Here is a 13,680-nt window from a genome sequence, read left to right as displayed (position 1 = left end):
CGGCTGCCAGCACCAGTTTTCCTCTGGCACCTGGGACCCAGGCCTTTGCTCCAGCCACAGCGGAAAAGCCAAACCTCGAGGCTAGGCTTCTCTGCTCTGGCCGCAGCAAGGCTTGGCTTCTCTGCTCTGGCCACAGCAGAGAAACCAAGCCTCTTCAGTCTTCAGTCGTCTTCAGGCTTCGCTCTGCGCCAGCATATGCAAATTAACCCACCATCTTTGTTGGGTTAATTTGCATACCCACTCCTGATTGGCTGGTGGGCATCACAGAGATATGGTCAATTTGCATATTTCTCTTTTATTAGTGTAGATGGTCATTAAAGGCCTCAGTGATGAAGTGATATCTGAATTAAGCTCACACCTGAATTAAAGGAACCCATTCTTGTGAAGGCTGGTGGTGGATGATGTGAAGGAAACAGCTAATGTGAAGATCCTAATGCAGGAATAAGCCTTTAGATCAGAGGTTGGCAAACTTTTTTTGTAAAAGGGCCACATAGTATTGTAGGCATTGCAAGTCACATAAGGTCTCTTGTGTATTCTTTGTTTTTGTTCTTTTTGTTGCAGTTGTTTTAAAATTCTTTTAAAATGTAAAAACCCTTAGTTCCCTGGCAGGATAAAAGTAGGCTTCTGGCAAAATTTGGCCCTTGCCTTAGTTTTCTGACCCCAGCTTTGGAAAAACATCTAATCAACTGAAGCTAGAGAGCAAGTAAACAAGTAGGGAAGTGGTACAAGATGAGGTCTGAAAGGTAGGCAAAAGCCACATCATGTAGAGCCTTAAAATAAATAAATAAATAAATAAATAAATAAATAAATAAATAAATAAATAAATAAACAAACAAACAAACAAACAAACACACACATATATATATAAAATATATAAATACAATATTTATATTATTGACTTCAGAGAGGAAGGGAAAGGGAGATAGAAACATCAATGATGAGAGAGAATCATTGATCGGCTGCCTCCTGCATGCCCCACAATGGGGATTGTGCCCACAACCCGGGCATGTGCCCTTGACCGGAATCAAACCCTGGACCCTTTAGTCACAGGCTGATGCTCTATCCACTGAGCAAAACCAACTAGGGCCATGTAGAGCCTTTTGAGCTAAACTAAGAGTTTGGGTTTTGTTCTAAGTATGATTGGAATCCCCTGGGGAGTTTTAAGCAAGGCAATGACATGATTTGATTTTGCTTTAAAAAGACCACCGGGTTCTGTGTGAAGAACCAACCATGGTGAGCATAAGAGTGGAAACAGAGAGACAGTTGATTAGAAGATCAGCTATTGTATCATCCAGGCAGGACAGGACGAAGGTGCTGGTGGTAGCTACCTAGAGAATTAAATAGAAAGTAAAGTGAAAGTTATGTTTATCACTGATGCACAAAATTACAGAAGTGTTCTTCAAATTTTACTTTAAAATCAAAAGAGTAGTATAGTGTTAAGTTTGATTCATAAGAAAATCTTGGTACTCACATTTTTAGCAATATTTTGACATATTTGATTTATTGATATTTGACTTTCAGGAAGATTATCTTTTCCTCTTTCTTCCTAATTAAATGATTCACAGTTTTTCTTCTGGTTCTTAATGCTCATTATTTTCCCCCTTTCACCTAAATGTATTATAAAGTATTAGAGGCCCGATGCATGAAATTCGTGCAAGGGGCTCGGCCCTCGCAGCCACGGCTTCGTCTGGAAGGTCGTCCGGAAGGATGACCGGAAGGTCATTCGGCTGTTTGGTCTAATTAGCATATTACACTTTTATTATTATAGACTAGAGGCCCAGTGCATGAAATTCATGCACTTGGGGGAGGGGGAGTTTCCCGGTTTGCACCCTATCACAATCTGGGAACCCTCGGTGGATGTAGGCCTAAGCCAGCAGTCAGACATCCTTAGCGCTGCCCCAGAGGCAGGAGAGCCTCCCACCACTGCCGCTGCGCTAGCCAGCCATAAGCCTGGTTCAGTGCTTCTGACTGAGCGGCGCTACCCCTGTGGGAGCGCACTGACCACCAGGGGACAGCTCCTGCGTTGAGTGTCTGCCCCCTGGTGGTCAGTGCGTGTCATAGCAACCAGTCGTTCCACCGTTCGGTCGATTTGCATATTAGCCTTTTATTATGTAGGACTATAGGCCTGGTGCACGAAATTCGTCCCCTCAGCCCAGCCTGCACCCTCTCTAATCCGGGACTCCTTGGGGGATGTCTGACTGCTGGTTTAGGCCCAATCTTGGGGACATCCCTCTCACAATCCTGGACCACTGGCTCCTAATCGCTCACCTGCCTGCCTGCCGGCCTGGTCACCCTCAACTGCTCCCCCACCCCCGCTGGCCTAGTTGCCACTCACTGCTTGTTCAGTCGTTTGGTCATCCCTCACTAACCCCCCTGCCGTCCTGGTTGTAGGCAGCCTTCTTGTGAGGGTGTGACAGTCAATTTGCATATTACTTCTTTATAATGTAAGATAAATAGTCCATTGTATGAACATACCACATTTTATCTATCCATTCATCAGTTGGTGAACATTTGGTTTGCTCCACTTTTTGGCTATCATGAATAATGCAGCTATGAACATTCATGTACAAGTTTTTGTGTAGACATATGTTTTCATTTCTCTTTGGTCTATACCTGGGAGTAGAATTGCTGGGTTATATGAAAACTTTATGCTTAACATTTTGAGGAAGTGCCAGACCATTTCTGAAGGGGCCACGCCATTTCACCTTCCCAACAGCAGTGTACTACAGCTCCAATTTCTTCAGTCTCACCTTGTGTTATTATTCATCTTTTTATTGTAGTCATCCTAGTGAGAGTGAAGTAGCATCTCACTGTGGTTTGGATTTGCATTTCCCTGATGGCTAATGTTGGCAGTGCTGGCCATTTGTATATCTTTGGAGAAATGTCTATTCCAGATCCTTTATCCATTTTTCAATTGGGTTATTTGCCTTTCTATTATTGAGTTGTAAAAAATCTTTATAGCCCAGCGGGCATGGCTCGAGGGGGGGCATGGAGCTATGCATCAGGAAATCACGGTTTGATTCCAGGTCAGGGCACATGCCTAGGTTACAGGCTCTATCTCCAGTGTTGGGGACGTGCAGGAGGCAGCCGATCAATGATTCTCTCTCATCATTAATGTTTCTATCTCTCTCTCCCTCTCCCTTCCTCTCTGAAATCAATAAAAAAAATATACTTTAAAAAATCTTTCTATGTTCTAGATACCTTTTCAAACACATAATTTCCAAAAATTTTCTCCCATTCTGTTAGATGTCTTTTCACTTTCTTAACAGCTCAAAAGTTTAGAATTTTGATTATCAGTCTTTGAGGTAAAAATAGTGTGCCATGAGCAGCCAGTTTGGCCTGCATCTTAATCGTATGTTTTTCTCTGAGACAAATATTATAGTTTGGATGCAGCAGGAGTGTGCATATTTTCCATTTCATCACACAGAATATTAAAAACATCTGTATTCAAGGGTCAAGATTTAATAAAATAAAAAATTACTGCTTAATCAAGGATTCTTAAGTGAACTTTTGTTCTATTTTGACTGCATGTGCATAGTGGTGAAGAATATATAACCATTAGTACAGTCTGGTGCCAATGCCTTTAATAGTCCTAAGGTACAATAAGTTTCATCCATCAGTGTAAATGCCAATGCAGTGGGAAAAAAAGCAAATGTTTTAGTATTCTTATGAAAATAGTCTTGATCTCACATACCCCCCTGGAAAAGTTCTCAAGGAGCCTGAGGGGGTCTGATAGACCACATTTTGAGAACTGCTGCTCTATGACATCCGTGTTTGTTTAAAAAGCAAAATAATTGCCCTAGCTGGCTTGGTTCAGTGGATAGAGCGTCAGCCTGCAGACTGAAGTGTCCCAGGTACGATTCCGGCCAACGGCACATGCCTGGGTTGCGGGCTCCATCCCCAGTAGGGGGTATGCAGGAGGCAGGCAATCAATGATTCTCTCTCATCACTGTTGTTTCTCTCTCTCTCTCCTCCCTTCCTCTCTGAAATCAATGAAGAAATATTAAAAATAAATAAAGAAAAATAAAGAAAAATAATTATTATTTTTATTTTAGTTTTCAAAGGAGACTTAACTTGGGGTGGTGAACACACAATACAATGTACATATGATGTATTATAAAATTGTACACCTGAAACCTATATAATTCAATTAACCAATGTCACCCAATAAATTCAATAAATAAACATAAACATAGTAGATAAAAAATTTATTTTTCAATTACAGTTGGCATTCAATATTATTTTATATTAATCTCAATAGTTATTTACATATACATTTTCTCATAAATACTCCTGGAACAAGATACAAGAAGATGTGGCATGTTATCCTGTGATTTTTTACTACCCTTGACACACCACTGCATATCCCAGGGAAACAACCAGGAGGGAGGAATTTAAGCAAGGATTATGTAAAGAAACGTGTCTTCCAACATATGGATGCAGAGGCAGAAAAGGCAAATTAGTAAATGATCATTTTTTTGGTAAAAATTATTTACTCTTTGTAAAGGCTTCTATTCTGAGTAGCAAGCAAGACAGTTTTAGACAGTCCTCTACAAGTGGCAGTGAAGCCTCTGTCCAGGGTTAAAAGTCTATTGAGCCCTGACCGGTTTGGCTCAGAGGATAGAGCGTCGGCCTGCGGACTGAAAGGTCCCAGGTTCGATTCCAGTCAAGGGCATGTACCTTGGTTGCGGGCACATGCCCAGTAGGAGGTGTGCAGGAGGCAACTGATCGATGTGTCTCTCTCATCGATGTTTCTATCTCTCTATCCCTCTCTCTTCCTCTCTGTAAAAAATCAATAAAATATATTTTAAAAATAAATTCTATTGAACCCTGTAGCTCAGTTGGTTGGAGCACCATCCTATACACCAATATGTTACAGGTTCAAATCCCGGTCAAGTCACATACCCAGGTCGCAGATTACATCCCCAGTTGAAACACATATAGGAGGCAACTGATCAATATGTCTCTATCTTTCTCTCTCCCTTCCTCTCTAAAATCAATAAAAACATATCCTCGGATGAGGAGTAATTTTTTAAAAATAGATCAAAGTAATCCAGTAAAATGTATAGATGCTAATCCAATAAAATGTATTCTGGGGAACAAGGTATCCCAAAAAAATTCCTTCGGAGAAACCCTTGGACATTATATACTTGAGAATTAGTTAGTACTATATAATGTTAGCTTATCTAAGGATCTTCAAAAACTTAAAGCAAACTTGACAACAGTTTGCAGACCATAAGCAAGTTACTGAAACCCAGCCCAGGCCTAACTTGTCTTTGTTTCCAACCCACACATGCATATCACTGCCAAGATTAATCTCCCTAAATCAGTGGTTGGCAAACCGCGGCTCGTGAGCCACATGCGGCTCGAGAGCCTCCGTTTGCCGCTCTGTTGACTAATGAGTTTGCCGACCACTGCCCTAAATCATTCTCATTTTGCTCAAGAATTTTTAGTAATGCCCTAACCCAGTGGTCGGCAAACTCATTAGTCAACAGAGCCAAATATCAACAGTACAACGATTGAAATTTCTTTTGAGAGCCACATTTTTTAAACTTCTAATGCCACTTCTTCAAAATAGACTCGCCCAGGCCGTGGTATTTTGTGGAAGAGCCACATTCAAGGGGCCAAAGAGCCGCATGTGGCTCGCGAGCCGCAGTTTGCCGACCACTGCCCTAACCGGTTTAGCTCAGTGGACAGCATCGGCCTGCGGACTGAAGGGTCCCAGGTTCGATTCTGGTCAAGGGCATGTACCTTGGTTGCGGCACATCCCCAATAGGGTGTGTGCAGGAGGCAGCTGATCGATATTTCTCTCTCATCAATGTTTCTAACTCTCTATCTCTCTCCCTTCCTCTCTGTAAAAAAATCAATAAAATATGTTTTTTTAAAAACCAAGAATTTTTAGTAATAATTAAGGGCTAACACCAATGGAACTCTTAACCAGGTACTCAGCATTATAATGAACAATTTAAATGAAATTTCTTATTTAATCCTTCTAGTAACTCAATGAGGTAGGTTCTATAAAGTTCTCCCCAGAGATGAGGAAACTTTGGCTTAAAGAGATATAATAACCTACCCAAAGTTGCTGAGCTTCTGAGTGGCAATGCTAAGATTTCAACCCAGGCTTGAGTTGAACTGCAGTATTTCTGCAGAGATACCATTGGCCTAATAATAACTTAGGACACTTGCTTAAAAAAACAACAGTTTATTGGGCACAACTAAAGGCACGTGGATCGGATTTCTCTGAATCATAGCAGGTTTAGGAACACCAATCAGTTAAGTTCCTACTTTCTACAGAATGAAGTTGATTTCTTATAGCTAAACTCCTCTTAGCAGGATTCTAGGATAAGGGCAACATTCCTAAAATTGGCCTACGAAGCTATTCAGAGTTTATCACTCGATTGACCATTTTGGTCCCATCTTGCCCCAAGTCCCCTCTCTGTGTCAGTTACTACTATTCATCATAAAGGTTTCCTTCACAGGGTATTTGCATATACTGTTCTTTGGCCTATGAAGCTCTTCCCTCCTTCCTTAATCTAGTTAACTTCTGGTCTTCTTCGGGCCTCAGCACAATGGACAGTTGCTGAGAGAACCTTTTCTGAACCCTCTGCCTAGGTCAAATCCCTAACTCGTAACCTCTCATAACACTGTGTACCACATTTTTAAAATTAAAATGTATTCATGTGATTTCCTCTCTCTCCCACTATGAACTATAAACTCCACAAAGGTTTTTGCTCATTATTGTATCCTCAGTGTCTAGCTTAGTGCCTGTAACATAAATGGTGACTATTCAATAAATATTTGTTAAAAGAATTAATAAATTCAAGGCCTTTTAACTATTCCCTATTTAACCAGCCAACCTTATTGTCCACCCTTAACAGAGACCTACAGTTACAAAGGTTAACTCCTTTATCTATATCTTTTCATCTTTGTCCAGACTCAAGACCTTTCTCTACCTCTTCACCTAAATAATTCCTCCTATTGCTACAAGGTAGAGCCTAAATTTCCCTTGTTTCATAAAGCTCTCTTTTTCTATATATAACTAGAGGCCTGATGCACGAATTCGTGCACAGATGGGGTCCCTCTGCCTGGCCAGCGATCAAGGCCTATCAGGGGGCCAGCCAGCCAGCCAGGTGGAGGGATCCTGGGAGATTGGCCGGCCGGCCCCCCGATTGGGGCCCCAGGGGAAAGACTGGGGGAGGTTGGCCAGCGGTGGTGTGGGGAGGGGCTGTGGGAGGTTGGCCAGTGTGGGGGAGGGGCCTTGGGAGGTTGTCTAGCAGCAGGGAGGGAGGGGGAGAAGGCCGTGCGAGCTCATTGACCACCAGGGGGCAGCTCCTGCATTGAGCATCTGGCCCCTGGTGGTCAGTATTCATCTTGGTGACTGGTCGACCAGTTGTTCTTTCTGGTTGTTTGGTCGTAATGATCGCTTAGGCTTTTATATATATAGATTTCTTTAAATATTGTTTTTAATTTATTTCAGAGAAAAAGAGAGGAGAGAGAGATAGAAGCATCAATCATGAGAAAGAATCATTGATTGCCTACCTCCCCCTATGGAGGATTGAGACTGCAACCTGGGCATGTGCCCTGACCAGGAATCAAACTATGACCTTCTGGTTCCCTGAGCCACACGGGCCTGGCTCACAAAGCTATCGTTAATTCACTAGCCCATAACATTCTCCTCTAAACTTCTACATCACTTTCTATGCTATTCATTTGACACTTCATCATATACTGCCATGTATCATTATGAAATATTTCATATGTAAGTGCCTTGTTTTATTATTATTTTTTAAATTTAAGCAGTATTAGATAATTTGTATGCCCTTAAATGGTAGTTATAGTAGCACCTATAGTAAAGGGTGCTATAGGAGTACGCAGGCACATCATAAGTTCTCTGGAAATACCTGCTGAATGAATTTATGAAGAACTTTTTGTGGCCAGCAATGTGGACTCAGGCTGCAGTTTATTTTCAAATTTGGTAATTGACATTTCTCCTTGGAGGTACCTGGATACTTTATACTATCTTTATGGAATACCTTCAGGGCCCCCTTTTTTCAGACTGTTCAAAATAAATGTGACAGGAGAAGATTAAAGTAACATACTATCTTAAATTTCCTGACATATTTAGAGCAGTTCCATTCTAAATCCATTACTGGATTATTAATATTATATTCCATAACTCTTTAGGATAATTCTACCTTGTCGATCCTTGTTCTTGTCCTCGGAAGTTGGGAGAATCTTTAAATATTTTCAGTAGATTACTTTCTATTTCAAAATATATCATTTAGGAAAATACATTTTTGGCTGTAGTCATGTTACTCTCTTGGCTGAATATCAGTTACCATAAACCTAAACCCCATGTAAAATGCAAGAGTTCATTTCAACTTTTTTTTGGTCAGACTAAGATCTAAGTAATTAAGACTTTTTTTCCTTCAAAATCAGAAAGTAAATTATAATTCCTATTATTCTGAGTCTTATTTGAAAATGCAAGAGCCAAGACAATATTGATAGACAATACTGAAATTCAGGAGACCGTGTGTCACTCATTTCAAATGCAAGGAAGTAATTTATTTCATGAGTTTTATTAATCATTATTTTTCCTATACTAATTTAGAAATATTAAAAAAGTAAAGTTTGATAATGAAGAATTATCAGTTATCTGTTTCTCCTTAGCTGCCCTCTGAACATTTTATATGTAGCTAATTACATTTGTTAACAGCTTTATTGAGATGTAATTTACACACTACATAATTCACTCATGTTAAGTGTACAATTCAATTTCTTTTAGTATACTTACGGAGTTGTGCCACCATCACCAGAATCTAATTTTGTTTCATTTTTTATTTTTAAAACTGAAATAGAATTTACCATGTGTATTACCATTACAACTTTAAGTCTGAAAGAGTTTCATCACCCCAATAAGAAACCTCATATCCATTGGTAGTCTATTCGCATTTCTCTCCAACCCTTACAGCCCTAGGCAACCACTAATCTCTATCTCTGAACTTGTTTATTCTTAACATTTAGCAAAAATTGAATGGTACAAGATGTGGGTTTTTTGTGTGGCTCCTTTCACTTAGCATAATGTTTTCAAAATTCATCCATGTTATCATGTGTATCAGAACTTCATTCCTTGTTCACACCTGATAATATTCTATTGCATGGATATACACATTTGGTTTATTCATTCATCGCCTGATGGATATTTCAGTTGTTTCCACTTTTTGGCCATTGGAAATAATGCTTTTATGAACAGTTGCATACAGGTCTTTCTGTAGACATAGTTTCTATTTCTCATGGATAGATACCAAGGAGTGAAATTACTAGGTCAGGTGCTAATCACTCCTAAGATGAAAAACAGCATTTCCTTTTTTTCTATTTCATAGGATTTGTGACATAGCCAGGAAACAGAATTTTCATGCAAATGCTAATATCAAATCCTTTTTGAAAAAAAAATGTTAATCTGCACACAGCTTTGCTATCAAAATAACTGTGTCATATTACTTTCCAATTTGGGGCTCATATAGATATTCTAAGATGAGGTGAGAACTCCTTTACATTTAGTGTAAATCATAAAACTAAATGGAGTTTGCACTGGCCTATTTAATTAACAAAGTAGGATCAAATTCTATTTTTTGAGCGGAATGCATATATCCATCTCTTGTGGCTAACAATTGCTTAAGAGATAAATACACAGTAAGAGAAGGCTTATACAGTAGGAGGAGCAGTAAATAGGAATTTAAAATATCAAACACCCTGATTAAATGAAACACAGTCCATCCCCTAGCGGGGCCTGTTTCTCATCTCATAAGAAAAAAAGTGAAGCATTAATTATAATTCGTCATGTAAATTCTCAAGGCCTTTCATAAAAGCATCTTTCAGAAATTGGAGGCCAAATAAACTTCTGGACACAAGTTATTTTTCCCTCGCTGGCAATGTACACTCCAGTTCAAATATATTCAGGAAGCAAACTTTAAACAGAGAATTAACACCTGATTTTAAAATTCTACATTAAAAAGGGGGGGGCTTAAAAAGGAGGGAGCTTAAAACAGACTTTTTAACTTAAAGAAAAATCAAATGTCTTGCAGCAGAAATGAGGCATAACCAAGGGAAAACTACCAGACGTCCTACCAAGCACAGCACTAAAGAACGCCACAGGTCGTCCAAAGGACTCATTCGTTTTAGCCAACAGCTCTTTCCTCCCGCCAAAGCTGCCCCTAGCCTAGACTCTAAGAGCGTCAGATAATAACCCAATCAGTGATTTATTATTATTTTCCCTTTTGATCACCCCCACCCCGACACACACACACACATCCACCTGCTTGGAGGTGTCAAGGCGACTAGAAATGGTTAACAGTGACCAGCAGCGGAGAAAGAAACAAACACCCCTGACAACCCACAGCTGAGTAAGCAAGAGCTGTTTATTCACCAACGTGTTCCATTTGGAGACCGTCGGCGAGCACTTGAAAGCCCAGGCACATTTTAGGAGGTTCGTAGAGAGGGAGAGATCCTATTTTCTCCCCACACCCCACCCCCAAACACACTGATTCGGGTGGGAACCGGCTGGTCAAGGCAGTCCCTGCCCACCCGCCCCACAGGAATAACATCAGCATTAGAGCATCCGATGCCTTGCGAGGCTTGTGTAACTCCCCAAAATGAGCTCAGGCGCGGCAGGGACTGGCCCCTGCGCCGAGGGCTTCAGCAGTCATTTGTGCCACCCCAACCCCCGCCACCACGACCGATGCCGCGGCCGGAGCTGGAGACCCGAGAAATGGCCCAGGAGCCCCCTCCCCTCACCTGGCTCGGTCCCACCTGAAGGCAAGAGCTGAGAAGGAAAGAAACAGGAAGGGAGGGCTGACCTTGTTGCTACTGACAGCGGAGCGGCACATCCTGCTGCTTCCTGGAAAGCGGCCCAAAGCACATTTTCCCCCCTGGAGGAAGGAAACGGGAGGGCGCCGGCCGGGCGGCGATGGGCGCGGCGGCGGTGGTCGGGGCGGGCTGTGCAGCCTCCGGCGGGGACGGTCCGAGGACTACATCTCCCAGGCTGCTCTGGGCCACCCTGCGTCGTGACCCCGGCGCGCACGGAGGCGGGGACTCTTACCTCACAGAGGTAGCTCCTCCGCCGGCAGTAACTCGGCGCCCGCGGTCCATGGACCGGAACCCCGGGCCGACGGGCAGGAACCCGGGCTGCGATCGTCGCCTCCTCGCCCCAGGCTCCTCCTCCTCGCTCCTCGCCGCCTCCTCCGGACGCCCGCAGGCCGCGCAGCGCCGCCGCCGGGCTCGCAGAGCTGACCCCGGAGGCTGGGAGGCGGGTTCGTGGTCGCCGCGGGACTGAGGCCTACTCCGCCGCTTCTCAGTGCTATTGTCCCTGGGCCCGGCCCCGACCGGGTCCCCTGGAGAGGCGAGTGCTCCGGCTCCACGGAAGATGCCGGATCAAGCCCTACAGCAGATGCTGGACAGGTAGGGGCAGCTTTGGGGGCGCACGCGAGCCGCGGATAGCCTGGCCCTGCCCGCGCCGGCCTCGAGGCGCTTCGTCCGTCCGCGGAGCCCGGCGGGCGGGGAGGAGTCCCGGGGCCTGGAGCCGGATGAGGGGCAGAAAGTTTGGAGTCCGTACTTGGGGGACCGAGCCGGCGGCCGGGGTGCGCAGACTTACAGCGAAACTTAGTTAAGGAGGAGCGTTTCGTATTGTGGGAACGCCGCTTTGAAATGGGAGGGAGTCGTTTTAACCCACAGCAGGAGTTTCTTTTTCCTATTTTGTATTCTCCTCCCCTCCCCCCCTAACTGTGCTGTAACGTGTTTGTCAGCGATGTCACTGGCAAGAAGAACCAGACTATCTTAAGAAGGGAATGATCCTCCTACAGTTAATTTCAAGGCTCTTTCCAAAAATCTAAGGATAAGCAATCTTTTGGAAAGCCTGATAGGCTGACTTCAGCCCTCCTTCCCCCTCAACCATCCCCACTCCCAGTCGGTAAGGTCAGGAGTAGCCGCCAGGGAGCTTTAACGGTCACACCGAAGTGTAGAGGTTACGGAAAACAGCCACCGGAGCCCAGCACCGAACTCTGAGCGTATTTGACGATTTCATTGAGTTCACGAGGAAGTTTCATCTTATGTTGGGGCCACTTGCCCATTCCTGGGGCGGGGGGGGGGGGGGGGGGGGGGCTCCAGTACATGAAACTTTTTGTGAAATCGGATGCATCGCCCTCTGCTGTTCAAATTCTAGTCCTTGGGTTCTACCTTGACTTTTTGGAGCCTTAATCCACAATTTCCCCCTAGTCTGGTCTTAACTTCCTGGGCATAGCCAATGCTACAGGCTAAATGCAAATACGGATGGTTGCCGCCTTGTTCAGCAAGTGGCACTGTTCTGCTCTTTGTGCTGAGCAAAGGTCCCGCTGTAAGGTGTCAAATGAAAGGCCTCCCTTAATGGCGATTCTATCTGGTTAAACGCTGTTTGGATCCACCACATCCAGAACACAAATCACCCAAGAGAGCATCTCCTCCCAGAATGAGACATTTCCTTTGGAGTTTAGAATTTTGAGACATCTAAGTTAATAGAAATCATGTTGCTGACTTTTTTTTCAGCTGGGATTACCCAATGGTCCATTCAGCTGACCATGAGGTCAGCATTCAGGTCAAACTTATTGACAACCTTTTTGTGTGTAAATAATCTACAGGCTCCAGGAAGGCAGAAATTTAGTCATCAGTATTTATTTTGAATGCTAGAACAAAGCCTTGTACTCCACGGGTCATCAATACATATTTGTTTTATAAATAAAATACTGCATGATTTTTTTTCTTTTTCCTCAGTTGTCTAGGGGTCTGATAATTTACCAGTTCTTTGTCTGTTTGTTTGTTTTCTTACAATTTAGAAAATGGCAAATTGCATAGGACCTCTAAAATATGCCCCCAGGAGACCACCTTCTATCACTGCCAATTTCAATCAGATAATATTCTACTCTGGTGCAGGGTATTTTGTAATTAAATTTTTTTTCCCACTGAGGGCCTGCTGCTTTGTGAGTGACTTTTAGAAAAGTTTGTGAGTGACTTTTAGAAAAGTTTGTGTGTCCAAAAGCCGACCTGCTTTTCATATGCTCTTTGGAGATTTCCATAAAAGTAAAAAGCCAAGGAGTGCTAGTGAGGCATTTAAAACTTCTCAACAGAAACATAGAAATTCTGGCTGCATTTACTAAAGCAGGTGACTGTAATATGGGCTTACCCTAACCTTTACCTTTTAGACATACCTCAAGGTAGATTCTTAAGATGGTATTCAAAGACCTTTATTATCTGTTATTAAATCAGTAGTTAGCAATCTGCCTCTACATTAGAATCACTTGGGGAGCATTTTAAAGTATGGATGGCTCAAGACCAATTAGATCACAAATTTCTGGAGGATGGGTCCTGAGCATTTATAGTTTCAAAAGCTTTCCAAGTGTTTCTGATGTGGTTGAAAACTACCTTAAACCATAAGGGATTATTTCATGATAAGAGATAGTACAGTTTAGTGAGAAAAGCTTGAGTTAATTTAGAGATCAAAACCTTGAAATTCTCATTTTGCTACTTACTAGCTATGTGACTTTGGAGTTAAGTTCTGAGGTTATATACATCGTCATTTATAAAATGGGAATATTCTTTCTCACAGGATTGTAACATGAGAAGAGGTGTAAGAACTTTATAAAACAATAAAAT

At 42.7% G+C, this 13,680-nt stretch overlaps 2 protein-coding genes across 4 annotated transcripts in view; one reads left to right on the top strand and one right to left on the bottom strand.

Annotated features, from left to right (window-relative positions):
- CPEB3 (cytoplasmic polyadenylation element binding protein 3) overlaps positions 1–11,048 on the bottom strand; it is a 184,991-nt gene extending 173,943 nt beyond the window's left edge. The window contains exon 1 of one of the 2 annotated variants that reach the window (XM_080687335.1): positions 10,857–11,048. The gene's annotated coding sequence lies outside the window, so the exon portion shown is untranslated. The remainder of the gene's footprint in view (positions 1–10,856) is intronic. The other variant, XM_080687325.1, reaches the window with a different exon arrangement.
- Positions 11,049–11,065: 17 nt separating this feature from the next.
- MARCHF5 (membrane associated ring-CH-type finger 5) overlaps positions 11,066–13,680 on the top strand; it is a 50,967-nt gene continuing 48,352 nt past the window's right edge. The window contains exon 1 of one of the 2 annotated variants that reach the window (XM_080687318.1): positions 11,066–11,457. In XM_080687318.1, coding sequence (XP_080543444.1) covers positions 11,423–11,457 — 35 coding nt within the window. In that variant the 5' untranslated portion in view covers positions 11,066–11,422. The remainder of the gene's footprint in view (positions 11,458–13,680) is intronic. The other variant, XM_080687320.1, reaches the window with a different exon arrangement.

This window comes from Plecotus auritus (assembly GCF_963455305.1).
Source record: "Plecotus auritus genome assembly, chromosome: 9".
In the NCBI taxonomy this organism is placed as follows: domain Eukaryota; kingdom Metazoa; phylum Chordata; class Mammalia; order Chiroptera; family Vespertilionidae; genus Plecotus; species Plecotus auritus.
This window is presented reverse-complemented; position numbering and strand designations above follow the sequence as displayed.